Genomic DNA, 27,742 nt, shown 5'->3' on the forward strand with positions numbered 1-27,742 from the left:
CAATGTCTAAATATAAAATAGAGAAAATATTCAGATACAAATTGTTATGGGACATTTTAATGATCAAGAAAATGAATCCTTAGTATGCTTACACAGTTGAAAAAAAGTCATGTACAAATTGAAGTGAAACTGAAGTTTCATTTAAAAAGGATTTTTTTAAATAAACTTTAATAATTGTCAGTGTCAGGCAGCATATTACTGTATAATTCTCCTTAATTAATATTCCCATGCAGCCTTAATTTCCCTCCATCCCACGTCTTTCAGTGTACGAGATGGATCTGCTTTAACGATGAATCAGATTTGTGTAGTGAAGGACTCTGTTGTCTGTTGAACATCAGCATCTTCATGTCTGCATGTTGTTAAAGGTTGTGTCCTAATGCGTACTCACAGAGGGACCAGGTTAAGGTTGCAAGGGCAGCATTCATTTTGGCCTTTTCTGTCTTGTAAACTTTTACAGTAGAACCTTAGAGTTACAAACACCTCAGAAATGGTGGCATTCATAACTATGAAATGTTCAAGTATCAGAGAGGGAGCCATGTTAGTCTGAATCTTCAAAAACCAGTTGTTGTCCTGTGGCATCGTATAGACTAACAGATATTTTGGAGCGTAAACTTTCATGGGCAAAGATCCGCTTCATCAGATGCATCTGATGAAGTGGGTCTTTGTCCACGAAACTTTATGTTCCAGATTATGAAATGTTCATAATTCTGAACAACCATTACGTTTGTTCTTTCAGAATGTTACAACTGAACATTGACTTTACATGTTGATTTTCCTTTTTTGAGTAGTGTGTATTTATCTGCTTTTTTTAATTAAATTGATCTCTGCTGCTGCCTCATGGGTGTACTTCTGCTTCTCCATGAAGTGTGTGGTCAGGTTGTAACTCTGGTATTCATATTTCTGAGATGCTGTACTCTTTTAAAATCCTTAGCATTGTATTTTCTAGCCCATAGCTTGGCTCATCGGTGAGAATAAAGTTAATGTTAAAAGAAGCTTTTTGTTTGAGAATGCCAGTAGAATTCCCTGTGTAGATACTCAAATTCTGTGGTAAGTGGGTCTCTTTGTAGTTTAGCTTACGTCATTCGGAAGTCATTTAAGATTAATTAAAAAGACAGTTTTATTCTGAAATAAGTGCATCCACAGAGGAGGGGATGTAAGGGTGTAACTGCAGCTGTTTATTTTTACTGGTATAACTGGGAGAATCTCCTGTGTAGATAATTGCTGAGTCTCAGAGGATAACAGTTTTTGTATGATTGAAATCCTGTTTCCTCTAGGAGAGAATTGTGATTGTGTTTATTTCAATTTATTTATCACAGCCTGTAGGTCTTGAAAGGGATGGTGGAGTTTCTACAATTGTAGGTTGCTTCCAACCCAGCGCAAGGGGTTGCTGCTGGACAAATAACCTTGGTTGGAGATACTTCCTTGGTGGCTCCAGAACAGGTGATTTGTTTAAGCTTAGAGACCTGGGCCTTATACATGTTAACAAATGGGATATCCAGAGGCCAGACAATGTCTGTCTTCACAGTCTTCAGCTCCACCTTGGTATTTAACATGCAGTTTTAAACTTAAAGTCTCCCCTCTGCCAGCTTGATTGGACAAGTATTTCATTACTGGGAATACAAGTGGCTTGAATGTCATTGTGTACAAAGATTTTTTTGTGACCAAAAACAGTCCTGTGTGAAACCTTTTTCCTATGTTACTTTGACTCAAAATTACAGATTACTCATGTTCTTTTGGAAGGAAGTGCTGTGTCAATGAAAGATCAGTGAGCTGGATTTACAGCTGAAATAAATACAATAAATCCTTCAACACGGCTACTCTTGATTTAGACCAACTAAGAGTCTGACTCCATGAGTTTGGCCTATGCATTAGTCCAAAATGGAGACTGTTGCTTTTAATATTTTCAGCACTAGGAATACTTATTTATTTAGGGGTGGAGCCTGCCTCTACTTTGCAGCTCAAGGGATCGTGCTTTGCAACCTTGTTCCTGCTTCCCCCTGCTCGGTATGGGAGGAGGAGGAAGTAGTTGTGCCCCAGCACTTCTGGTACAACTTACTTCTCACTCTGCTTGTCAGCACTAATATTTGCTAAGTGCCTTGTTGACAGGAGAATCAGACGTCCCCCACAGATGTATATCAGTCTCCTTTTGGACCTGGAAGATGCCTTGTTTTAGTGCTGTGGCATGTAAGATAAATCTAAGGCAATCTAGATCTTGCATCTGATGAAGCAGGTCTTTGCCCATGAAAGCTTATGCTCCAAAATATGTTAGTCTATAAGGTGCCACAGGACTTCTTGTTGTTCTCGAAGATAGAGACTAACACGGCTACTTCTCTGATACTAAGGCAATCTTGTTTATGCAAGATGGTTAAAATGGATTTTACTATGTGCAGTAGAAATTCCAAAGCCTTCAGCATATGCACTGTGGCTGGCACGTGCAGATTTCCAGCTGTGCTGAAATGGAGACACCAAGTCAGACGTGTGCTTTCCTTTATGACTTCACTCACTGTTGCAGAGGAATAAACGTTGCTTTCTAATTGCAAAGTGAGAAGATGCTAGTAGGGAATGAAGCATCTCCATGGCTAGATTTAATATTTCCTTAAAGGTTTTTGATCCCTCTTTTTTCTACTCCCAGGAGTTCATTACTTTGGAATAGCTTATGCTATTCCTATGGCATTCACACAGCTGACTATGCTGCGTAAAAAAACATACGTAGCCTGTTGTGCAGATTAAAAGCCAGGCAGAGTGAAGAAAATAACAATATATTTCCGATGAGGCTTTTGTGATAGAGCATTTTACAGCAGGTGCTGGGCGCAGAGCATTTCATTAACTTATTAAACTTAAAACCAACAACATGTGCATCCTTATGTGGCAATGCAAAGTGTTATGCAAATAGCTGTCTGTGAGAAACAGAGCTGAGCTTGCACTTGCTGTTTTCAACCATGCTTGTGGTGCTTGTAGCCATCTTGCTAGTGTTCTGCACAGGGAGACATTTTTTAGGTTTGTGCAGCACTGAGTTTCCCAAGATAAGCTAACCTTGTTGTTTTGTATCTGCAGAAATTGGCTGCAAAACGATGGGCCTTCTTCCCATACTGTTCAAATAGCACCTCAGTTAGCCTTGCTGACACCTGACTCTAGATCCTTTAGTCACTGGAACAAAGTTGGAAAAAATGGTGGTTGTAGGGTCTAATCCAGAGAGGAAGGCTGGACCTATCTGCTACTGGCTGCATGAATTTGATATTTTAATTTGCAGGAATAGTTTCTGTTTTGCCCATACCATACTGGAGATGTTGGGGATGCAACTGCCAGTTTTAACTCAAGCAGCAGTGCCTTGTTTATTATGTGGTTTCCTTCCAGTTTTGCTCTGTATTTGCATCGCCTAGTAGGCCTTTAATTTAAGAATAAGTATATGCCTTACTGCTTGCGAACTGTATGAAAGATTCGAGATCTCTTCCACTGTATCTATGTCTACAGGATCAGTTCTAGGGCTGGTATCGTTCAGCATCTTTATCGATGACCTGAATGAGGGGATGGATTGCACCCTTAGCAAATCTGGGCATGACTTTAAGCTAGAGGGACACGTATATATTGGAGGGTAAGTATAGGGTCCAGAGTGACCTAGATAAATTGGAGGATTGGGGCAAAAGAAATCTGATGAGGCTCCAAAAGTGCAGAGTCCTGCACTTGTGATGGAAAACCGACTGGTTAAGTAGTAATGCAGCACAAAAAGACCTGGTGATTACAGTGGATGGGCGGCTGGATATGAATCTGCAGTGTGCCCTTGTAGCCAAGAAGGCTAATGGCATGTTGGGGTGCATTAAGAGGAGCATTTCCCACAATCCAGGGTAGTTATTCCCCTCTATTTGGCACTGGTGAGGCCACATCTGAAGTATTGCATCCAGTTCTGGGGCCCCCAGTATAGAAAGGATGTGGATGAATTGGATAAGGTCCAGTGGAGCACAGTCAAGATGACTAGGGGGCTGGAGCACATGACCTGTCAGGAGAGGCTGAGGGGTCTGGGCTCATTTAGTTTGTGGAAGCGAGGGGCAATTTGATAGCAGCCCTCAACTTCCTGAAGAGGAGCTCTAAGGATGGGGAGAGGCTGTTCTCAGTAGTGATGGATGGCAGAACAGTGAGCAATGATCTGAAGTTACAGAGGAGGTTGGATATTAGGAGAAGCTATTTCACTAGGAGGGTGGTGAAGCACTGGAATGCCTTACCTAGAGAGGTGGTGGAATCTCTATCACGAGAGGTTTTTAAGTCCTGGCTTGACAAAGTCCTGGCTGGGATGATTTAGTTGGGGTTGATCCTGCTTTAGGCAGTGGGCTGGACTTGAAGACCTCCTGAGGTCCCTTCCAGCCCTAGGATTCCATGATTCTGTGATACATAGAGTGATCTGTCGACAGAAGTTACTGTCAGAAGAGACCTTCTGACAAAACTTCTGTCGACAGAGTGCATCCACACATGAAAGCTTATCGAATAAGTGATAAACTGTGTCAACAGAGAGCAGCCAGACGGTGCTGTCCCAACCTCATGCAGACCTCCTGCTGGATGGGTGTCCTTGCAGGGTGTGTGTGTGTGTGTGTGGGGGGGGTCTGGGTCTGGAGAGCTTGGGGGTAAAAGGGACAGGAGAGGGCAGGGGAGCATGCCAGAGCCCAGGGAAACCCTTACGCAGTCCCTCATGTGGCAATGCGGGATGACAGAGGAATAGGGGCAGTGGCTGTGGGTGCCTGGGCCAACAAGGCCTGCCAGATGGCATCGTCACCAAATAGGGCCATAAGTTGGTCCCAGGCCCGTGTCTCCCACTCCTGTTTCCAGGCCTGCTGCTCCAGGTCAGCCCACAGCCACTGCTCCTGGAGGTTGGTGTATGTGCCAGGCCGAGAGGTACCCCTGCTGGAGCTCCTTCACCTTCATCTGGACTTTCTCCATCTTCTGGGTGGGGTGGCCCTGGGTCCTTGGCTGAGTGGTCCAGGAGGATCAGCTTCTCATCCCAGAGTCTCAGGAGATCTTGCCGCTCAGGCCCGCTCCAGGATAGGTCTTGGCATTTTGTGCCCCTGGAGGCTCCTGGGACCCCTCCTGTGGCTCTCTGAAGGGCCCTGGGCGGTTGTGGGGTGGCTGGCTTGACGCCATGTCGCTCGCCTTGGGCGGGAGGCATGGCCATGCAGCGTGGGGAAAAGCAGAGTTCTCTTAGACTGCTGTGCTTCTGCCTTGCTTCCCTCTTCCTGCCACAGGGTTTCTGGGGCTCCTAGCAGCTTTAAGAATGGCCGAAGGCAGAGAAGCATGGAGTTGTGATTGTGGTGGACAGGGCATCCCCTCTCGCCAGGTGGCTGGTGCCATGGAGGACTGTTTGGTTGACAAAAGGCCTTCCCAAAGCGTCCACGCTTGTTTTTGGTCGAGAGAATCTCTTGCAAAGGTGTTCTGTCTTATGGGGGAGAGTCAGAAAGCTGTCGACAAAAGTACCGAGTTCTGTTCACGTACTGTCAGCAAAATGTATTTGTAGCGTGGATGCTCCATGAGTTTTGTCGACAAAAGGCCAGAGTTGTCAAAAAAAAACCTGTTGTGTAGACTTAGCCTGTGAGCTTGCAAGAGAAAGTGTATTTTCTGCTTCAGCCTCTTCTATTAGTATGACATGAGAATAGCCAGTGGGAGTAGCAGGCAGTTGTTTTTGGTCTTTTCAAGCCAAAGCCAGGATTTCCTATAATAATAATTAGAATGTTTTCATTTAAACCTCTCTAATTTATCCTAACAAATCTCCTGGGATTATGTCGTCTTTTGTACAGATGAGCAAACTGAGACTGAGGACTCTTCTATGAAACTGAGACACATCCTATGCAATTTCAGCTACGTAAATAGTGTTTCTTAAGTTGACATACTTACTGAGGTGTCTTCCATGTGGTAAGGTCTGCAGGGGATGCTCTCTCTTCACCTCCAGCTACTCTTCTTGTCCTGGTGGAATACTAGAGTTGATGGGAGAATGCTCAGAAATAGATTTATTGTGTCTAAGCAGACATGATAAATCGAAGGTCAGTGGATTGATTGCTGTAGTGTAGATCCACCATGGCGACAAGCTTCCAGAGAAGTTATGGTTTGCTTGAACTGACAAGATCAGGGCGCCAAGAGACCAATCTAACAGCCATTTTGTCCATCAACTACATTGAACTGATTCCTGGAAAGCCTTTGAGGGAAAGTTAGTGGTGACTAGGTCCTGCTGGAGTCAGTGGAATATTCACAATCTTCTGCAAACTTTTTCTCTGGATTCCCACTGCTTCACTTCCAGCTGGATGAGTCACAGCTCTGAGAGCTTATCCTCTTCTGAGTTCATAGTGTCTTGTTGAATTTAAGAAAGTGTATTTGTGGAGGAGCGTGTATGCATGCTTGCAAAGATTTATAAAAGAAGCTTATTGATGAAGGTAGAAGGGTGGGTTCTCTAGATATTTTCCTTAATTACCTGGCCATTTTGAGAGCACCTCCAGTCCTCTCTAAAATTACTTCTGCAATCCTTTTTGGTCAATATTTTTATTTTCTATTATATTGTGGTAAAACCCACATGTCTGAAAGTTCACTTGAAATATTTATAAAACTGGGACAGGTCCCACCTGTGAGTCAGGAAGCAGAGGAAAAATTGGGAAGGTTCCTTTTTTCACTAGCTCCTGGCAATTAATACCAGGAGTTTGATTTTACGCTTTGGAATTTAAATATTATGGACTGTCTTTCCCAAGTGTTTATTTCCCTCTTCCACTTGTCAAATTTAAAAATGACTTTGCTTTTAAAGATATCCAAACTAGAGTGGTAAATGTGAAAAATCAATTAATTGATACTTTTAAAAATAAGTTAACTATAGGCTTAGGTCTTAAAAATAAACAAATTTAAAATAGAATTTGAAATTGGCAGTATATGTTAAAGCCTTCACTACTTATAATCTATGAATATTTTTTAAATTAAATACAAAACATTCAGCAGTGATAGAAGTTACTGGCTAAGAACCTGCAAGAAGCTAAAATAGTCTTTCTGCAAGTGCAGAGAGACTGTTTTCTTCAGTTCATTCAAATCAGTTCAGTTCAATGTTTAGTTGAAAACTAAGGAAAGCTTGTCTTCCTTTTGCAATTTCTGTGAAATGAAAATTAGGTGTAATAGTATGAGATCCACTTTTTTTTCCCCCAAACATCTTAAAGGACCTGGCAACCTGGAACAATCAGTTCAATTTGTTAACTACAGAAAAATTTCCCTTTGTTTAATACATGAAGAACATGTTTTGATAAAGATTTTTTTCTTGTGTATTCAACATATTTAGTCTGGGTCTACACTTGTCCCCAGCTTTGAAGGGAGCATGGTAATTAGGGTCATGGGAGATTACTAATGAAGTGTTGCGGTGAATACGCAGCACTTCGTTAGGCAAATTTTCCTCAGGAACAACTTCGAAGTGTCAAACTTGGAAGTGCCGGCATGCATGTAGCCGCAAGCACTTTGAAGTGCCCACGCTACTTCAAAGTCCTTTTGCTCCTACATGCATGCCGGCACTTCCAAGTTTGACGCTTCGAAGTTGCCACAGGAGAAAATTAGCCTAATAAAGTGCTGCGTATTCACTGCAGCACTTCATTAGTGATCTCCCGTGGTCCTGATTTCCTTTCCACCTTCGAAGTTGGGGGCAAGTGTAGACAAGCCCTTAAGGGTGTTTCATTTAGTAATAAAATTAAAATGCTGTTTTTTTATGTATTTGAATTTCCATCCAAACAGAGCTTGACTCAAAATGCAAATAAAAAGTAAATGGTCCTGTCACTATTTTCTGGGATATTAAAATATTAAAAAAATATAAAGTATATTGATACTTATAAAGAATACAAGTATAATAGTATATCTATACACATTTATTTAAACAATTATTCTTCAGTATAGTAAAGAGAAACACGAACTTTAGTATAAAGGCTTTATTCAATTGCAAATCAACATATTTTAAAGATTACCAACCAATGACTCTCAGATTTTCTTTAGGAAAATAAAAGTAAAATAACTAAAAAGTAAGAAATCTAAAACTTATTTAAAACTGATAAATAAAATGAAAGTGGTTTTCTTGCTGAATTAAAAATCAGTGATTTAGGTTGCTTTGAATTAAATCAGTCCATTCTGATCTAAAACCACAAAGCTTCTGTTTAAGTTGGCATGTCAGTACTGCTCCAGATGCTAACTGGGTAATTATAGCAACTCACTAGACTTTTGTTAAAGTGGTCCACAGGTGCATAGCTCTCACCCTGTGAGAATTTGGATCACCTGCTGAATTGGTTTAGGTGTGGCCAGCAGGGACTGAGGAAACAGGAAAGCTGGTTGCAAGGCAAGAAGTGACAAAGGTACAGACAAGGATTTTAGCCATTAGAATGGAGAGGAAAGGATGAAGTTTAATGGAGAAAGTGACAGGATTTGGGGATAGTCCGGCTGTGGGAGAAATGAGCACACGCAGATTGTGTCAGTGGCTGTAGGGAGGGCAACAGAATTATTGACATTGATGGAAGGTGGAGGTTATCGGGCAGCAGGTTTAAAACAAACACAAAGTATTTTTATCACATAACTGACAATCAACCTGTGGTACTTCTTGCCAGGGGATATTGTGAAGGGCAAGATAATATCAGGGTTCAAAAAGAATTAGAGAAGTTCATAGACTATAGGTGTATCAATGGCAGGGATGGGATCCCTAGACTTTGTTTGCCAGAAGCTGGGAATGAACAGCTAGGAGTGTATTGCATGATGATTGTCTATTCTGTTCATTTCCTCTGGGGGACCTGGTATTGGCCACTGTCAGAAGACAGGATATTGGATTAAAGATGGGCTCTTGGTCTGAACCAGTATAGCTGTTCTTAAGTTCAGCTTTTGGAAAGAATGTGAGCAGTTCAGTTCTTGATCGGAAGTGGGATATATGGAAAGAAGTGGTCAGTCGTGGCTGGTTGCACAGAGGCTAGATTTTGAGAGTCAGCAGCAGCACTCCCTCTCAGTTTTTACACCCAGGGGTGGAGTAGATTGTTGTGTGCACCAAGGCATTGGCAGCTGTGCACCGCCAGCAGAAACACAGGCTGCCCAACCGGCGTGGCTGTGGGCGCTCTGCCAGTCAGCTGGGTGGCAGCTGAATCTCTTCTGTGCAGCCACTCAGGTGCTCGGTTTGCATGGTAAATGTGGGATTTGTAGCCATAAGAATGTGTTATGCCAACCAGGGAAAAGCTGGAGAGGCAAAACAGGAGGGGGGTCAAGGACAGAGGGAGGCTGACAGTTTGAGAGTAGAGGAGTGAATGTCAGTGTGGTCTTCTGAGGCCTTATAATTGTTAAATTGCCTGTTCTGTCTCCCTTCGCAAACTTCTGTCACGGTTGGGCTCTGATTCCCACATCCAGTCTCTGTCAGCTCTCAAGCTCTCTGTCAGTTTGCATTGAATGTGGGGTTTTGCCGTTGTGCAAATCCAAGCTCTTTATTAACTGTGGTCTGCATGTGAACTGACTGACTGGTAGAGCTCAGGGTAGGTCATTGGGAGTGGAGTCTTCCTCATCGTTGTTTCTTTGTTAGTATTGAGGTAGCAGCTCGAAGCCTGAATCTGAGGCCCACTGGCGTAAGTAGTTTACCAAGACTTTGCATTCTAGAAAGGGGGTAGGCAATGATTTTTTCATGAGGGCGAATCCAAGAATTTTTGGTTAGTGGTCAAGGGCTGCATTCTTGTATGATCTTAATGGAGGAGGTCCTGGGTCTGGGATCAAGATAGAGTACAGAAGAGAGTTTGGGGTGCAGAAGTGATGGGTTGGGTGAAGGAGTGGGCTGTGATGTGGGGCAGGGGATTAGGATGCGGGATGAAGTGTGGAGCCTGAAAGGCAGAGGTAAAAAGTGTGCAGAGGTTTTTGATTGTGACCTAGGGCAGGAAGGGGTTGTGACCTGTGGCAAGGAAGTGAGGCACAGGAGAGGGTGCAGGGTCCAGAAGGGGGTACAGGTAAAGGTGCAGGACAGGATTCTGACCTGGAAGAGTGGTATAGGAAGTGTTTAGGGTCTGGGAGGGGGTTATGATATGGCACAGGAGTGTAGGGGGTTTGGATTGTAACTTGGGGCAGAGGATTGGGGGAAGGGTGTGGTGCCAGGTGCAAGCTCTGGCTGGTAGGCGCTTACCCTATGTAGCTCCCATCCTGCACCTCTGTGGGATCCTCCGGGAGCCTCCCTGCCCGCCGCAACCCCACATACCGCTCAAAGCGGCAGGCTGCTGGGGCCATTTGTGTCTATGCTGTGTGCCACTTTTGGGGGGTGGAGGGGTGGTCTTCCGTGTGCTGCCTGTGCTGAAAGTATAGCCCAGGCATCAGCCAATAGGAGCTGTGAGATTGTGCTGGGGGTGGGGCAGTGCACAAAGCTCCTCCCCCTCATGGGTGCGCAGCCACACACACAGCCCCTGCAGCCTGCTGTTTTGAGTAGTGTGGGGGGTGGGTTTGAGGGTCCCACGGGCTTGTGGAACATTGGCAGGCCGGATGTGGTCTGCAGGCCATACTTTGCCTGCCTGCGTTCTAGAAAGATTGTTCTTGCCCCAGGAACTTACACCTGAAGTATAACATGGGAGACAACACATACATACAGCCAGTGGATGTGGAGAGTCAAGACAGCAGTGGGATGTTTATGAAGAGTCATCAGCTGCGGCCATAGTGTATCAGGTGTCTGGTGGGCATTTTTGTTAAGCTTTACATCAGATGGAGTTTCAAAGTGAACAATTAGGTGGTTTTGGTTTTGATCTTTATTTTTTCTGCAATTGTTCTTCTTAGCTATGTTTGTGAGTGGCACATCTGGACACCCAGAGGTTTTGCACAAACAAGGGTCTTACAGTGGCTAAACACTGGAACATAAACTGTTCAGATCAAGGCTTCTAATGTTGACAGTCTGCTTCAGCATAGAATATAATAATCATTTCCTCTTTCTTCAGAGCAATGCTACCTTGATTCAGTGTCAGAATATTATGCCTGCTGCTTCCTTCATATCTAGTAGAAAGACATGGAAGGCACCATCATGCACATTAACAAAAATAAAATACTTATTAACATAACCTCTCTGCCTCAGTTTCCTTATTTGTAAAAAGAACATAATTTTAGTATTCTAGCTAAAATATACATATGGCTATGGAGAACTCTTTCCTCTGAGTTCTCCCCTTTCCCATACTGGCATGTAAATGTGTCTTTTTAAAATAAGGCCTGTGTTTTCTGTTTGTAGTTATCCTTCTTGCACTTGTAAGTATTAAACATTTTGAGGAAGCTGCATTAGTTAGGAGATAGAGAGATGTACTAGGATTCACTCTTGGCTCCGCTGGTGACCTTCAACAGGTGACTTCCCCTTTCTATGCCTCAGTTTCCCTGTCTGTGAGATGGGGATAATGATACTGATCTGTTTTGTAAAGCACTTTGACATCTGCTAATGGAAAGCTTTATAAAATGGCTTGGTATTATTGTTTGTGCTTGTATATGGGATGGCTAAACTCTCGGCTATCTGCTGTAAAATCATGAACCCTATGGATTTTTGTGAGAGCACAAACACAAGTTTAGAGTTTGCAACAACTCTGTGAAGTATGCAAACAGGTGCTGTTCTACCCTGGCTGTCCAGAAGCTTTGTGAGTCTTCGTGCAGGACAAAGGGACATCCTTCCCTCTACCCCCAAATCCTTTCTGGAGGATAGGTGGGATTTTCATGTTCCCTTCCTGATCACTGTATTTACAGTGGATGAATTTAAGATAGAGAATTAACCTGGCATGCCAGCAGCAGAGACAGAAATAAAATCTGAGTCCTATTTTTCAGCTTATGGCTCTGCTTGCAAGAGTGCACTGCCTTTCTTCTTATTCTCAGATTAGATTACTCTTGTACAGTAGTAAAATCTGCCTATGAAAATTTTCTCTTGCAGTATTTCACGCCTTTAATATGATATTTGATTATCAAGGTTTGCAAGAGCTGCACTACACAGAAGCATTGCAGCTATACTGCAGTTATCTGGAGAGCAGCTGATAGATGGGGCACCCAGCATGGTTGGGCAGCAGTGTTTGACATAGATGATACAGGCATGTCTATATTTCTGGGAAGATTGACATGGTCAGGGTCGATCTTCCAGTGTTCAATTTTGCTCGTCTGGTAGAGACTCATGAAATCAATCTGTCTGGGGTCAGCAGTCGACCCCTGCACTCCTTGCTAATTTCAAGGAATAAGGGAGGTCAAAAGGAGAAATGCTCCCATTGTCCTCCCTCAGTGAAGACAGTCAGGTAAGTCGATTTCTCAAATTGACTGTAGTGCTCAGTATAGACTTGGCCACAGTCACATCTATAGTGCCAAAGATAGTGCTTCTGTGAATACTGATGCTGGATTTCATTTAAACTATCATTTGTGTAACTCTTGGACTTTACACTGTTGTGCAAAGCTTGTCTCTGAAAATGAAACTTAATTTTAGTTTGAGAATCTTTCTGTTAATGGCTTTCCAGTGAGAGAGTAATTCCATTGTACACAACTCCTTAGCCTTCAGAGAGAGCGGTAAGCACCTGCAAGTGCCATTTGCAAGGTGATGAAGTTGTCTACTCATTGAAAGTCACTGAGATGTTGCCTCCCCAGCATGTGCATTGGTTTTGAAAATGTGACTTAGGAATCTGAGTCACTTAGTTGCTTTTGAAAATTATATACAAGGTCATCTTGCTGAAGGGAACTTGCTGTGTTGTGGGTAACTCTCACCTCTTTCCCCTTCATATGAATTGATCTAAAGAGCAAAAATAAATATTTGTGTTGCCTATATCTTGGGAAAAGTGGTGAATATGTGTCTATCTTCCTGTTGAAAAGTGCAGGTTTTTAGTGTGCATAAAACAATAGAAAGGCTTCTGTTGGCTGCATTTTGGGATTGGTTATGTCAGTGTCTAGGAGCAGCTTTTATTTTCTTGGTCTTCACAGCCTGGTCCTTCTTTCTTTAATGTGTCTGAGTTTCCTTAATCAACAATGTACACATACATGTAAAGTTTTACCATCCTGTTCTCTAAAATCTCATTCCATCACTTCCTTTCACTTGTCTATCCTGAATGGCAATTACCTGTTTAAATTCACTTTTTAAGGTGGACTAATGTTAATTTTTGTTCTGTAGAAAGTTACTCTTCAGAGAGAAATTAAAATTCACTTTTTTTTCCTTTTGAAGCTGATCTATTTCAATTCTTACCCAGGGGACTTCCAAGTGCTTTGGCGTGAGTGTGTAAGTGGGGTTTTTGGTTTTTCTTTTTTTTTCGGTGGGGTAGTTAGCGCTTGGTTTCTGTGGTAAAATGAACAGATGAACAAGTGTAGCCTTTGGCTGCTGTATGATCACTTCTTCCCTTCAGCAGCTCATGCACTTTGTGTTTAAATGGTAATTTACAAAGGCCAGATTTCCTGTTATGGCCAGTCAGTGAAACAGGGGCAGCGTTAAATGAAGTTCATAGCACTTCTGCACAAGTGTACATAAATGCTCTAAGCATCCACAGCTTGCATTGACTTCAGTCAGTATTTCATTCTCCAAGGCCCAGATTTCCATTAAACATACATTTTGCTTATTTTTATTTCATTGCCAGAGATTTAATATCCCTTGCAACCCCACTTTTGTGTGTGAATGTAAATGTTACAAAATGGAATAGAAACCACTGTATGATTAGGGTGACTTGTCTTTTCAGTTTCAAGCCAGAGCCTTTTCATGTTGACTGCTGCTTAATCTAAATCCCAAACTAGAAAGACCTATAAAAAAGCCAATCAGTAAAGTTTTCCTCAGCTGCCTAGTGAGAAGTCTTCAATTTTTAAAATGTAGTCACAGTCGGAAGAATGGGACTTGTCCTTACACTATGGGATATCTCTTGTGTGACCTGAATTTGTTAAACTATGGGTGTTAGCTGTGTACCTCCCGCTAGCGTCAGTCAGTCCATTGCATGAATACATTCCCCGTCTTTGCTGTGGAATTTTAGCCCTGTATGTATTTGGTGTTGAATCATCTCAGATCCTTAGACTTTGTAACTGTGGGCAGATCCATGAGAGCCTGGAGGATCGACCTGCTCAGGGTCAATCTTCCTGGGGTTTGATTTCGCCCATCTAGTATGGACACACGAAACTGACTTCTCGGGGATCACCTTCAACTCCTGTACTCCTCATGTCTTGTGAGGAGAAAGGGAGCTTGAGTGGAGAAACTCTCCTGTCGAGCTTCCCCAGTGTAGACAGCCAAGTTAGCCGAGTGCAGGTAGATTCATTTTTAGCTACGCAATTGCCATAGCTAGAATTGTGTATCTGCAGTTGACATTTGTAGCCTAGTGTAGACATAGCCTGTGTTACAAATAATTTTGTGGCTTATAATTGTTGATTGGTCTATTGTAGCATAGCACCTCTCATTAAATGTCACTGCTCTTGAATCAGTGTATAAAATCCATTTCCTGGAATGTCAGAACTTGGGGTTTATGCCCCATAGGGGGCACTGGGGCTCAGGACTTATGCCCCTTGAATTTTAATATATTCACCAGAGCTCCACTGAGTCTGCTTCAGACAGCTTCAGCTGAATTGAAGCCCTGCCATGAACCAACTTACTTGCTGTACTACATGCATACTGAAGTGTGTAAGATTTCTGGGGTGTGTACTGTCTGTATTCTTTGACAAAAAACATTGATTTCCCCTCACAGACCCATATCACATTCATGTTTTGTCTAAAACAACAGGCATGCAATGGTACACCTTGTCAGTGGCCATTTGATAGTTAAATCTTGAGTTATGTGGAAGTGAGAAAAGAGCCATTGTCTCTGCTAACCACTGCAAGGTGCATTTGTAAAAGGAAACTGAAAGTGTTTTTTATATGCTGGGTGCTCATTTGCACATTTTTTTTGCAGTGTAGGATTGTGTGTGACTGAGTTCAAGTCAGGTTTCTGTGCCCCTCCTAAGAAGAAACCTCTCATTGATAACGCAAATGTCTGATTATATTTTCTGAAATCCGCTTGTCAAATGCATGAGCAAACTTTTGGCTGCAGGCAAAACCATTCTCTGTTTTTATGCCTTTATATATGTATTTGTGCTCTTATCCATATATTTGTCTCTGACCATGCCACTAAAGTTTTTGGATCCTCATCTTTTCACATTTTATGTCACCATCTTCTCTCTCATCTTCCTGAGACCCTGGTTATTCTATCAAGTCAGTGCAAAACACTGCTCTTAAAATAATCTTCCTGGCCTGTTGTTCTGACCATGTTACTCCCTCTCTGTTTCCCTTCACTGGATCCTCCTTCTCGACTCCATTAAAAACTGACTTTTGGGTCTGATTTAAGCCCACAGATTTCCTTAGAAAGGCTCTGATGGACTTCACTAGTCCTTGGATAAAGTTCCTGGTCCTTACCTCTAAGAGTTCATTGCTCAGTTGGTCCCTCCATGCTTGCTTGTTCTTATCTGCCTCACTGATGAAGTCAGCCTCTATTGTCTGTTTGTCCATATCTTACACAGGCATCCTTTTACTTTCTTCTATGCTTACCTCTTATGCAGAGAACACCCTCTGTGGAGTAAATCATCAAGCCGCTACTTTTCCTTCCTTCCAATCCTTTCTTAAGTCTAGCTATTTGATGAGTCCAACAAACTGCCAGTTGGAAACCTCAAGGGAGATGGCTTGTAGGGATTTCGGATTTTATTTAGGATAGCTGTACAGCAGCTTATTGATTTCACCCTATGAAGTTCTATAGAACTTTATTTCTATACAATACAGCCATGGCTACACTAGCTCTCCTCTTTCAAAAGGGGGATGCTAATGAGCCACGTTGGCAGATCCTAATGAGGTGCTGCCATGAATATGCAGTGCCTCATTAGCATAATGGCAGGTGCGCGTGTTTTGAAAGTGCTACTTTTGAAACGTACGCTGCCAGTGTAGACAGGGGCCTTTCAAAAGGACCCCCTGGATTTTGAAAGCCCCTTCCTCTCAAAACCAAATAGGAAGAAGGGGCTTTCGAAATCTGGGGCCCCCTTTTGAAAGGCTCCTGTCTACACTGGTGGTGTGTGTTTCGAAAGCGGCACTTTCGAAACGCACGTGGCCACCATTATGCTAATGAGGCACTGCATATTCATAAGTGTCTCATTAGCATCTGCCAAAGTGGCTTATTAGCATCCCCCTTTTGAAAGGTGATAGCTAGTGTAGGTATGATAATTCCAGGAACATAAAAGATATGGAACTTGAACTCTTGATAGGAAGTTGACCTATGTCACTCTCATTCTTTTTGTTCTCCTTCCCCTGTAACCGCTTTCCTTCATGGTTGAGCTTAGCCACTTAGGCCCAGGGTTTTAAAGGTATTGAAGTGTTGTTGTGCTCACTTAGTGCCTAAATCCCTTTGAAAATGGGATCTAGGCTCCTAAATCTCTTAGGGCATTGCAGTGCTGAACAGAACAGTGCCTAAATACCTTTTAAATATCTGCTCCTAATCATTCATCTACTTGTTCTAACTGGGTATTAAGTTTTTATTATCTGATTTGTCCTCCAGTTAGATGAATTCTAAAGCACATCTGAACAGAGCCTGGGGTGCGGTGTGGCTCTTCTTGTCCATGCACAAAACTCTTCCCCTTTAACTGTGCTGATATAATTAAAGCTGTGTAACCCCCAGTAGTATTGAAGTCAGAGCCATCCCGCCCAAAGGATGAATCAGGGCGGTGGCCATGCAGCAGCTGCCCCACTGTCCGGTGGATCAGAGGGACTGGGAGACTACGGCAGCCAGGCGTGGTGGCAGCAGAGGCTGCCTCACCCCACTCACCACATGGGCAGCAGGAGCCAGAGTGGCCCAGCAGCCTGCTCCGTTCCTCCATGCTGCACTGGCTTCTGCTGGCTTGCTGCACATGGCTTCTCAGCGGTGGTGGCAAACAGCACTCCCACCCCAGGGCGCTCCAAGGAGAAGCGAGGCTCAGTGAGCCAGGAGGGTGGAGGAACCTAGTGGAGCACACTGCCAGGCTTCTCCAGCTCCTGCCACAGAGAGAGAGAGAGAGAGACTGTATTACGTGGGGGAGAGGGTAGAATGGGGGTGGAGTCAGGGTGGAGCTTGGGGAAGGGGTGGACCAGGAGGTAGGGAAAGGGACAGGTAGGGCCTGAAGCAGGGGGTTGTCCTAGGCCCCACGGCCACCTCACTACAGCCCTGATAAAAGTGCTTATAACGAACATAGCTTATTCCTTTAAGGAAAGAGGAATGAACTGCACTTCAGATCAGTATAACAGCATCCATACTAGAGACTGTACTAATACAGCTATATTGGTAAAAACATAATCACCTCCTCTAAGTACAATAACACGTTCAGTTGGAGGTGGGGAAGCATGAGCGTGGAGTATCAGGGTTATAATGCAGTGGAAAGAAAATAGGGTTGTGTGCGCACACACAATAGAGGGAAGAAATTAAGCAAGTTTGTCTCTTTCTATGTCAGAGGTCGTTATGGGGTAATAGTAACTCGTAATGGTAACAACAATTGGGGTTGGGAAATCTTTGTTTTTATCTCTGGGTTTTGAGCGTCGTGTTCAGTAGAGTTTTATAGTCAAGTCAAAGTATCCCCAAGCCAATGGCTTATCCGGCTGAGGTGTACGCTACGGCATGTCAGTTTCATAGCTGACAATACACAAGGGAATGACACTTCTGACTGCCCTAGCCCTGTGGCTCCAGCACCCATTGTGCAGTTGAATGAACTGAAGTTAGCCTGTCATTGTGTGATCAAGCAAGTCTCAAACCCACAATCTGAAGGCTTGGTGGCCTGGATTGGTGGGTGATAGGCTAAGGCTCTCAAGTAGAGTGGAACGGGGAATCTGATAAATGTTTCCCTGTTGGTTTAATTTGACTTGAAATCTGATCTCTGCACCCTATGTGTCTGTCAAACTCCCTTTGAAATGCGTGGGAAGTAACACCAACATTTTCAAATGTGGACACCTTATGATAGGCTCAAATCTGTGTTCCCTGCAAACTGAGCATTTGGATGGCTGCTCAGGAGAGATTCAGGTGCCGCCCAGCTGATTAGCAGAGTGGCCACAGCTGGCAGTGTGTGTTTCTATTGGTGGTGCACATCCACACATGCCTTGCTGTACACAACAAAATGTATTCCACCCGTGGAAAAAAGTAGAGGGAACACTGGCTCCGACCTATTTTCGGTTCCTAAGTAAGAGGATTCGAGAGGCCTAATCCCTCAGGAGGAGCTCTTTGTTGCTCAACACTTCTGAAATTCAGGCTACATGTTGCAGCACCTAAATGGAGGTTTAGGGGCTTACTCTATGCAGCTGTATTTGAAAGTTTTGGATGTTTGAAAGTTCTTACTGGAAGTTTGGGAGTGGAGTCTGGGAGAAGGAGGGGTCACTTTATTTTGCCAATTAATATTTGGGAGGAAATAAAGCTATGTGGAGTAGGGATTATCTCTTTGTTGAATGTGTGTACAGCACCTAGCATGATGGGGACTTGGTCAAAGACTTTAGCTTTTTAATGCAGCCTCAATATAAAATAATAATGCTCCCCCCACTCAGTCATGTCTCTGGGATAAACAACAACAAATGGAGCATAAAGTTAGGGATAGTCTCTCTCACAGTAAGAAATTTCAAGATGTATGAATATTCTACTGTACAGGCTTTGCTGATCAACCCTCCCAATGCCCTGCAACCAATCCCACATCATGCTGAAATTAATCCTCCCAGAGAGCTTTAATAACAGTGGTCAGCCCTGCTGCTCTTTATTTTGCTGAATTTGATAAGTTGTGATCCAGTAGCAACGAGGCATTCTTTTAAAATACGTTGTTCGTATCATTGAATTGTAAAACACAGAACCTCCCAGTCAGTTTCCTCTGAGACTGCATGGTTTGATAAACACATTTCAAGAGCAGCTGTGCAACTTTTTTTTTCACTCCTCATCCTGTAACCAGTAACTCTTGACCTGTCAAAAGTAGGAAGAGCCATGCATGCCTCCGTCCAGTCTACAGGCAGAAAGAAACCACTTCCTCATTTTTCTAATAAATATCTTATCGTAAGAGTGCACATATTCTATTTCAATGCTGCCTCACAAATATTAAGGAGCCCCAGGCCTCTCAACCTGTTTAGAGTTAGTCCTTTGCTAGGCCATATATTGGCGCAGTGTTCTCACGTCATGACTCTTTCAAGGGCAGCTATTCTCTATGGCAGGGGTCTGTAAATTTCATGAGGGGGTGTGCAGCGCAATCGGCTCATGGGTCTTAAGATCATCCATCTCGTTACTGTTGATATGTATGTGTGTTCACATGTATATACTGCTTAATAAAGCTTTCATATTCTGCACACTTATTTTCTTACACGTGCTGAAAAGATTTTTATTTTTCATAGGAACACGTCCAAAATTTTTGTCGGCTTGCATTACATTAGGCAGGTTGGGGGGGCGGGGCGGGGCGGGGCGGCTCTGCTAATTGGAGGGGTGAAAAGTGGGGCCCCACATAAAAAGTTTGCTTACCTCTGTTCTATGGGAAGGCATAGGTGACATAGCAGTGCTAAAAATTGTATTAAAAGACAGAGACCTGTTTGGATCTGAAGAGAGGAAGGTTCATAAATATCTTAATGGTTACATTGAGGTTTAGCAGAAAAAAAAAAGTTGATTTCCCTGCAAAAATTGCCAAGTTCTGCACACCAGAAAGTTTGAATTGGTTTTGTGGTGCAAATAAAGGAACATCAGCTACCAGTGGTGGTGGTTCATTTGCCCATTTTGAGTACACCAAAACAGTTTGCCAGTCAAAAAGGGAATGCCACTGTGAATGGAACCTGCCAAAGTGAATTCCAGCGTCAATGATACTTGCAAAGTGTGTGGACAAGTCTTCCTACTGAGCCTATTGATTTTATACATACCTTGGTCAGTGGAGAGTGTCAGAGTCACCAGAATGTTTTCACTGCATTCATCTAAGTTTCTGCCAAAAAGGGATCTCATTTGTATAGCCACCACAGTAGCAAGTTCCAGACATCACTTATATAAATTAATACATTAATAATGAATGTTTTGATGTGTTAGTCTTCCTGCTTTTGTCTCTGCAGTAATTATGTAAATAGAGTTTGTACTGACTCATATTTATTGTGTTTCAGTGGATCTGATGGAAATAAAGGAAATTCGCCCTGGGAAAAATGCAAAGGATTTTGAGCGTGCAAAAGCAACACAGTGTAAAGAGCACAGCTTCACTATTTTTTATGGTAATCAGTTTGTTCTCAACACCTTAAGCTTAGCAGGTACTTAATTTTTTCTTTTCTTCTTTAAACCATCAACAGTAAATCTTGTAGACTAAGGATCTATAGCATTAACAGAGCAGCAGTGTAAAGCATAATCTGTTTTTTCCCCTGTCTTTTCTAACAGACACCAAACATAAAGCCAAGGAGTTGGGCAGATGGCATGCTTTTAATCCTACTGCTCTGAATACAGTAAACTCTTTCATATCTGGCATTCTATCATCTGGTACTCTCAAATAACTGGCATTTTAACTATAAATAAATTTTAGTTACGGTTTCCATATGTAAAGTAGAGTGAAAGTCAATACAGATAAATACAGCAAATACAGTATAAGTTTACAGTGTGTAATACTGTTGTTGTTGGTAAATAAAATACTCTGCATACATTTTTATTTGTTAATATCTAAGCTTGTTTTTCTTTAGTGTTATGCATTGCTAGGTATTCCTCTCTCTTATCCAGAATATGTGAACATCCGGCAACTTCGTGGTCCCAGGGCTGCCAGATATGAAAGAGTTTACTGTACCCTGGAATTGTGCCATTTGTAATTTTTGTGTAAAGTTGTTTATTAGGTGAGATTGTTTCTCCTTGCATTGTTTAAACTGATAATTTACATAGCTTATGAGTGGATCATTTTATGTGTCTGAATTGTTGCAAGCAGTCTTGTGATCAACTCTGAGTTTTAGGAAGATGAAATGCCTATCACTCACGGCAAGGCAGAAGTGTAAGTGACATATAAGCAGCAGATATATAATAAATCCCTGCATGTTTCTGTTGATCCATCTCTTTACAACCTACAGCTCCCTGATGCTTCTTCCTCAGGAACGTTAGAGTCTTTTTCATGAAATACAGGTCTTTGATTCATTCACTCATGTTTAGCAGTGTAGAGCCTTTCCAGTTAAATATTTCAGGTGAGACTTGAATACTTGAGACCCTGGGTGACATCCTGACTGTACTGAAGTCAATGGGAAGTTTTGCTATTTGGGGGCCAGGATCTCATCCCTGAGTCTGAAACCTTCCTGGGATCACAAGTAAAAATGAATTGGTTTTATTTATTTCTTAGTGACCATATCAGAGAGAACTAGCACACAACAGGCTGGGTATGTTTAATTAGGCCAAGTCTACATTACAAAATTAAGTCAACCTAACTTATGTCACCATATGGCTATGGCAGTAATTACATTGCTTGTACATGTCTCTGCTCTGTACCTTGTATCAGCAGTGTGCTTTCTTATCAAAAGCACTTGTATCAGTTGAACTGGCAGGTAGAGATGTAAAATACCATTTAGTTAGTTAACTGGCTAAACATTAAGTTTAACCAGTTAACCAATTAAACGGAGTTGGGTGGGCGGGGAGTGAGCCACTTCAACCCAGATGGGCTGGAACGGCCCCGCCTTGCCATGGATAGGGGGCTGTTCTGGCTGGGCTGAAGTGCTGCTGTCCACAGCTTCCCTGTCTGGGCCTGCCATGGATGAGGGCCATTCTGACTAGGCTGGTGCACCCCCTGTTTGTGTCAGGCCCCATGGGGCGAAGCAGCCTGAGATAATTACGAGCATCAAAGGAAGGGAAGCAGTCCTTGTAATGCATGGGGTAATTGTTGTCTCTGTTCCTATCAAATGTTAATGTGTCGAATTTGAATATGAACTCGAAATATGAGTCTATTCTGGTAAGGCTATAGATCTGAAGAAGTGGGTCTGTCCCAAGAAAGCTCATTACCTAATAAATTATTTTGTTAGTCTTTAAAGTGCTACAGGACCACTGTTTAGTTTTTATCCCAGGCAAGACACTTAACACCCGCCAGTCCTCATCCCCCTCCTTCAACCCTATGTACTTGATTTGTCAAATTTTATTGCAATTTTTTTTGTACCTCTGTACTTACAGATGTCAGTCTGTACTGGAAATACAATTGATCTGTAGAAGTGGGTCTGTCCCATGAAAGCTCATCACTGACTAAATCATTGTGTTACTCTTCAAAGTGCTACATGACTGCTGTTTTTTATAGTTAGATCAGTGTAAACTGGCTCGCATCAGCCCAGCTCTGGAGTGTTGGCCAAACCCTTGGAGCGGATTATGACTGGAATAGGAAGTGCCTATGACTGGAGGCTAAAGGACTGTGCATCTCTATAGGAAGAGGAAGAATGTTAATCAGATTGAAAGGCAGAGAATTGAAAACTAATTCAAGCAAATTCTTTTTATGTGCAATGCAATATTGTGCTATGAATCTCATTGCCACAAGATGTCATTAGGCGAAAGATTGAAAATGGATGGGATATATTTATGGAGGATGAGATAATCAGATTACGTTAAAAAAAGATAATTTTTAAAGCCAGAACTGGAGTTTTTGAAGTGATATATACCCTTATGCCTTAGGGCCTAAAATAATTTCTAATCAATGGCAATTAGGAAAGAATTTTCCCTTTAAGAAGGGAATACCCATCTACTGAAATGGTCTTCAACCTTCCTTGGCACTTCAGGCTGTGTCTACACTAGCTCCCAACTTTGAAGTAGGGTGTCGGGAGATTACTAATGAAGTGCTGCAGTGCATATTCAGTACTTTATTAAGCTAATTCTCCCCCGCGGCAACTTCGAAGCCGCAACTAACCTGCCGGTGCTTCAAAGTGCCTGGGCTACTTACAAGTCCCTTTCCTCCTCAAAAGACAGATGTTGGAGACACCTGGAGCACTCCATGCAGCTCTCTGCCAGTGATTTAAAGGGCCAGGAGCTTTGGTGGGGATCCCTGTGTCCTTTTGAATCACTAGGCCCCGGGAATTACCCCCTTGGCTCCCTCTTGGGCACTGGAATACCTGGACTGCTGGTTTCTTCAAATACAGGATTTTCTTAATTCTGTGCTTGATCACCATTGTCAGTTTCATGAGCATTAAATTCACTTGTGAACTTGTAATATAAGCCACAGTCCTTTTTGAGATGCTCGTAGTAGAGATGTGATTTAGTGCACCGTGAGTATTATAATCCCTACAACAGCTGGTGAGATTTCTCAAAATGTGGAAGTGATGCACTCCTCAGCTGAGGGACTTTTCCACGTGCTTACATAAGGAAACTCCATATATATGCTCATGAAATAATTTATAGTTCATTGCACAGTGGTTTTGCATGTGAAGGGGCCAGCATAGTTTTGTATGATGAAAATTAATGGCTGCTTGTGAACATTTTAATCCATGTACTAGATTTTAATTTAGACTAAGCCCATAATATCCCAGAAATTTAAGAATGTGGCACATCACTTTAAATATAACTGTGCACTACACTTTGCTGGCACATTTTCCCCTGTTGCTTTCTTCTCAAAATCAGGCTGCTGCAAGTACTTTGGGAACACTTGGTACCAGGAGGTTTGTTGCCATAATACTGAATCTCAGAACAACATGACCCATATTTTCAATACCAGGAAAATCTTTTTTCTTGGTTAAAGCACTTTGTCTTGGTTTCTGGGAACAATACAAAGGAACCATTACTGACGTGGGAATGGCAGCTTTTTTTTTTTTTTTTAATGGACAGAATTGCTTTGGGACAGACTGGCAGTGGGTGGTATCTGTCCTTTCTGAAAATGTCACTAATTGAAAATAATTTCCCCTGGGATCTGAAGCTGGAGAATACAGCATTGTTTGAAAGTATACTTTTAAAAAAACTCTGTAGCTTTTGAAAGACTGTTTTTGTTTGAAAGGCTGTTGTGGAATTTGCTTCAGTTGAAGATATTGGCAGGAAGTAATTCTTCAGGAGGACTTTTTTGGGGAGGGAAGTTTGATGAACTCCTGCACTGGAATGCTATAATGCAGGCCTGTCCAAATTCTGCCTAATTGAGGGTGGCAAACACTGCGCCTAATCTGCAGCATGAAAGAAAAATTGCAGACTGTCCACATGCACTTTTAATAATACAACTTTATGTCCGCCAGGGACTGTAGTTCCCAATATGCAATGCATGACTTAATAGGTACTTGGGTCAAGCTGGATCATCACCAACAGACACTTTTGCTTTGTGGGTACCTGATGCCAACTCATTTTGGAATGAAATAAAATTTCTAGCCATGTTTCTTCTGAAAATAGACTTGAAGCCATAAAGCCAAGGATGAAAGGCAGAAGCTGGGAATGGGTGACAGGGGAAGGATCATTTGTTGATTGCCTGTTCTTTTTCCCCCTCTGGGTCAGCTGGTATTGGCCACTGTTGGAAGTCTGAATATTGAGCAGATGGACCTTTGGTCAGACTCAGTATGGCTGTTCTTATGTTCTTACACATCTGAGTTCTAATTCTGCAGCAGGAGTCTGAGGGAACGTAGACTCTTCTCCCAAATATACCTTTTCTGCAGGATAAATCAGTGAAGTGAATTTACTGGCAAGTCCTTAGTCAGGCATAGACAACATAGTGAGATGCTGATAGCAGCCAGGATGAAGGATTTGTTTTGAAGATCACTCAGAAGAGTTAAAGTTAGAGCATTGCATGCTGGAATATGTAGTATCCAGAGGCCCCATGTTCATTTTAAAGCAGCAATGTCCAGTAGGAGTTCAAAGATGGCCACATTTATGATTGTCACCTTTCCATATTCACCACATTCCGTCCCCCCAGCGCTAAATAAATGCCCCATCTCCCCCAGAGTTAGGCGCCCCCAGTCCCCTATAAATAAATGTCCTCCCCGTCCTACAGAGCCTGGCACCCCCAGCCCTCCTCTAAATGCCCTCCCCTAGAGCCAGACACTCCCAGCCCTCCCCACTCTATCTGAATGCCCTCCCCCAGAGCCAGGCACCCCCAACTACCCCCCCATTCTAATTCAATGCCAGTGACTCACTAGAGCCACCAGGGCAGCCACCATGCACTTTTCCCACCAAGCGGTGGGGCGTGTGTACAGCGCGGGGGCATGGTGCTCCCTACATGTGGCTCTCGGGAGGACCCCGTTTAAAGGCTCCAAGAGCTGCATGCAACTTGACAGCCGTATTCGCCACAACGTGGTATCCTGTTCACCACGTGTGGTGAGTGGTGAACGCACTGGGGACTCCTGTTCAAAGGCAAGGGTTGTTACAGTGTCCCTTGGGCTACGTTCAGCCCATGGCATGCACTTTGGCCACCTGGAGAACAGAAGAAGAAAAAAGCAAAAATTCTGCTGTATCACACTGAAGATCTAGTGGCAGGTTTGCAGTATTTCTGCTGCGGCTTTGAAACTTCCCCTGTTCTGATGAAGTAACTTGTGAAAGGCGAATGGGCGACGGGAGGGATTTTGATAGGTCTAGAAGTCATTTTAAAAGAAATCCTTAAGAACATAGGCTCTTTGATTGGAAAGTATTGGATTGGCAATGTAAAGCTCTGTAGTGAGATTGCCATGGAGATTGGGTAACCAGCCCACCTCATCTACTAAGGTTTATCTAAAGTCACAGATTGTGTCCTTGTTTTGTATTAAAGTTTCTCACAGCATGTTCATCTTTGCAGCTGATTCCAAAGAAGATGCTGATAAATGGCTGTGTGGCTTGAATATCTTGCATCAAGAAGCTATGAATGCTTCCACACCAGCAATCACAGAGAGGTACATGAAATTTCCCTGCTTTGTCTCTGAGAGATTCTTCAACACATTGACACGTCTTTGCAGCTTGACAGTGAAAAACTGAAAAGGCATTTTTACGGGTAAAACAAGTGTGGTCTGACTGTTACATTGAGAGCAATTACTCTATGGACAGCATTCTATACTTACAAAGTGCGATCCAAATGCAGATCTTGTAGAAGAGCTTATGCCACGAGATAGTCTTCTGTGGAGTTTTGGCTCCTTACACGGCTCTGTGGGTGGTTGGCTGGTTTGTTATATAAACTTGCATGGTTCCAGATTTGGATGTCAAAGAAAGTCTTTAAGAAGTTCATGGAAAAGTCTGCTCTGTGTGTGTGTTGGCCTCTCAGGCTATGTCTAGATTACAGCAATTTGTAGACAGAAGTTTTTGTCAGGCGATACCTTCTGACAAAACTTCTGTTGACAGATCACGGCCAAATTGCTGCTTGGCCACACTGTCAACAAAACAGCCAACGAGAAGCACAGCAGACAGTGTTGCCCAGTGTCCTGGAAGCCCTGTCTGTGGATAGAGGGCCCCCTGGAATTTCCAGCCCATCTTCGTGTCGACAGAGGTGTTGTGCCTTGTGGAGAGCAGGATAAGACTGTTGACAAAAGTGCTGCATTCTGTCTGTCTATTCTTGACAGAACACCTTGGGAATCTGGGCGCCCCCCCCGGGCTTTGACAGCAAAACCCTCGAGTGTAGACATAGCCTCAGAGTATTCAAATGACTCAGTCACTGAAAACGTGGCTTTCATTGTGGCCAGTTATTTGCACGCTCTTCTATAAGTATATTTAATCATTTCCCCTTATTTTTGAGGACTTGTTACATAGCAACAAGGGGAGAAAAAGCCTTTTATTTGGAAATAGGAAAATATTATTTGAAAGCGACAAAATATAACAAGTGAAGATGCAGCACCTGAAAATATTTGGAACGTTTTTCCAAAGATGCTAGATTTCCAACTGAAATATTTCTGCTTACTTTCATCACTGAAACTGAGATGTTGAACAGGCTCTGTTTGTTCTTAATTTTTAAAATAACTTTTCTGGTTTTTTTTCCCCCAGCTGGCTGAGAAAGCAGATCTACTCTGTTGATCAGACTAGAAGGAACAGGTATGAATTTCACCCTTTTTAGATTTTGCTTACTTTTCATGGTCAGTGAACATGAGAGGATCCAGGATGCTGCACCTGCTCTTTTGTTAGGAATTTTTGTTCTGTTTTGTGTTTTGTTAAGGAGAGATCAAGCATGTGAAATTCATTGAAGCGTGTACATCATGTAACAGAGAAGAAAACGAGCAACACAGTATCATTTTGCTTTTAGCCCTTTCTCTGTAGTTGGTGTGAGCATGAGTATAATTTTAGGCAGGGAGGGGGTCCAGACTTCAGCCCCTAGCACTGGCTGAGAGGGTAAAAGACTGAGGTGGGGAGCAGCTGAGTTGGTCTAGCAGCCGCAACAGTCCTTACTCCTCATAGTGAGTCAGAGCCTTTGAGGAGAGGGGGCACGACGGGGTGAAAAGACAGGAATCCTTGTTAGGCAAGGTAGGGACAAGGAGAGGTATGGAGAACAGCATGAGGAAGGACAGAGGGACCAATGAACGTGGGTCATGTCATCATGGAGATCCTGGTAGTTGGGTTGGCCAAGCAAGGGGAACATAAGACAAGCCTTGGACTTCAAGACTGGGAGGAAGCCAGGGGTGGTCTTTTAGAATTAGATTGGGAATTATGACTCAGTTCCAGAGAGTTGGCAGGTACTCTCACTGGTAGCTATAACTTGTGAAACTGTCCTGGTTGCTTGCGAATATCATGCTGTGATGTGTCATGGGAGACATAGGCGTAGGAGTTACCTCGGGGCTCGTGATTCTCAACTGAGGGAGCTGCAGCATATCGTAATTATGGAGGGGGCATGTTTGGGTCCCTGTGGGAAATGGAATCAGCTCACTCCAGGCCATGCACAAAACAACATAGATTTTAGTCTTCCAACCCACCCTTCATGGTGAGTGAGTGTGAGGGGGAATCCTTGCCAA

General features: G+C 43.0%; 1 protein-coding gene across 3 annotated transcripts in view; it reads left to right on the top strand.

The window, feature by feature from the left end:
- PLCG2 (phospholipase C gamma 2) overlaps positions 1 to 27,742 on the top strand; it is a 111,218-nt gene that overhangs the window by 16,536 nt on the left and 66,940 nt on the right. For all 3 annotated transcript variants that reach the window (XM_075008598.1, XM_075008599.1, XM_075008600.1), the window contains exons 3-5: positions 20,045 to 20,185; positions 25,612 to 25,705; positions 26,784 to 26,831. In XM_075008598.1, the coding sequence (XP_074864699.1) occupies positions 20,045 to 20,185; positions 25,612 to 25,705; positions 26,784 to 26,831 (283 nt within the window). The remainder of the gene's footprint in view (positions 1 to 20,044; positions 20,186 to 25,611; positions 25,706 to 26,783; positions 26,832 to 27,742) is intronic.

The sequence above is a fragment of the Carettochelys insculpta genome, chromosome 14 (genome assembly GCF_033958435.1).
Source record: "Carettochelys insculpta isolate YL-2023 chromosome 14, ASM3395843v1, whole genome shotgun sequence".
Taxonomy (NCBI): domain Eukaryota; kingdom Metazoa; phylum Chordata; order Testudines; family Carettochelyidae; genus Carettochelys; species Carettochelys insculpta.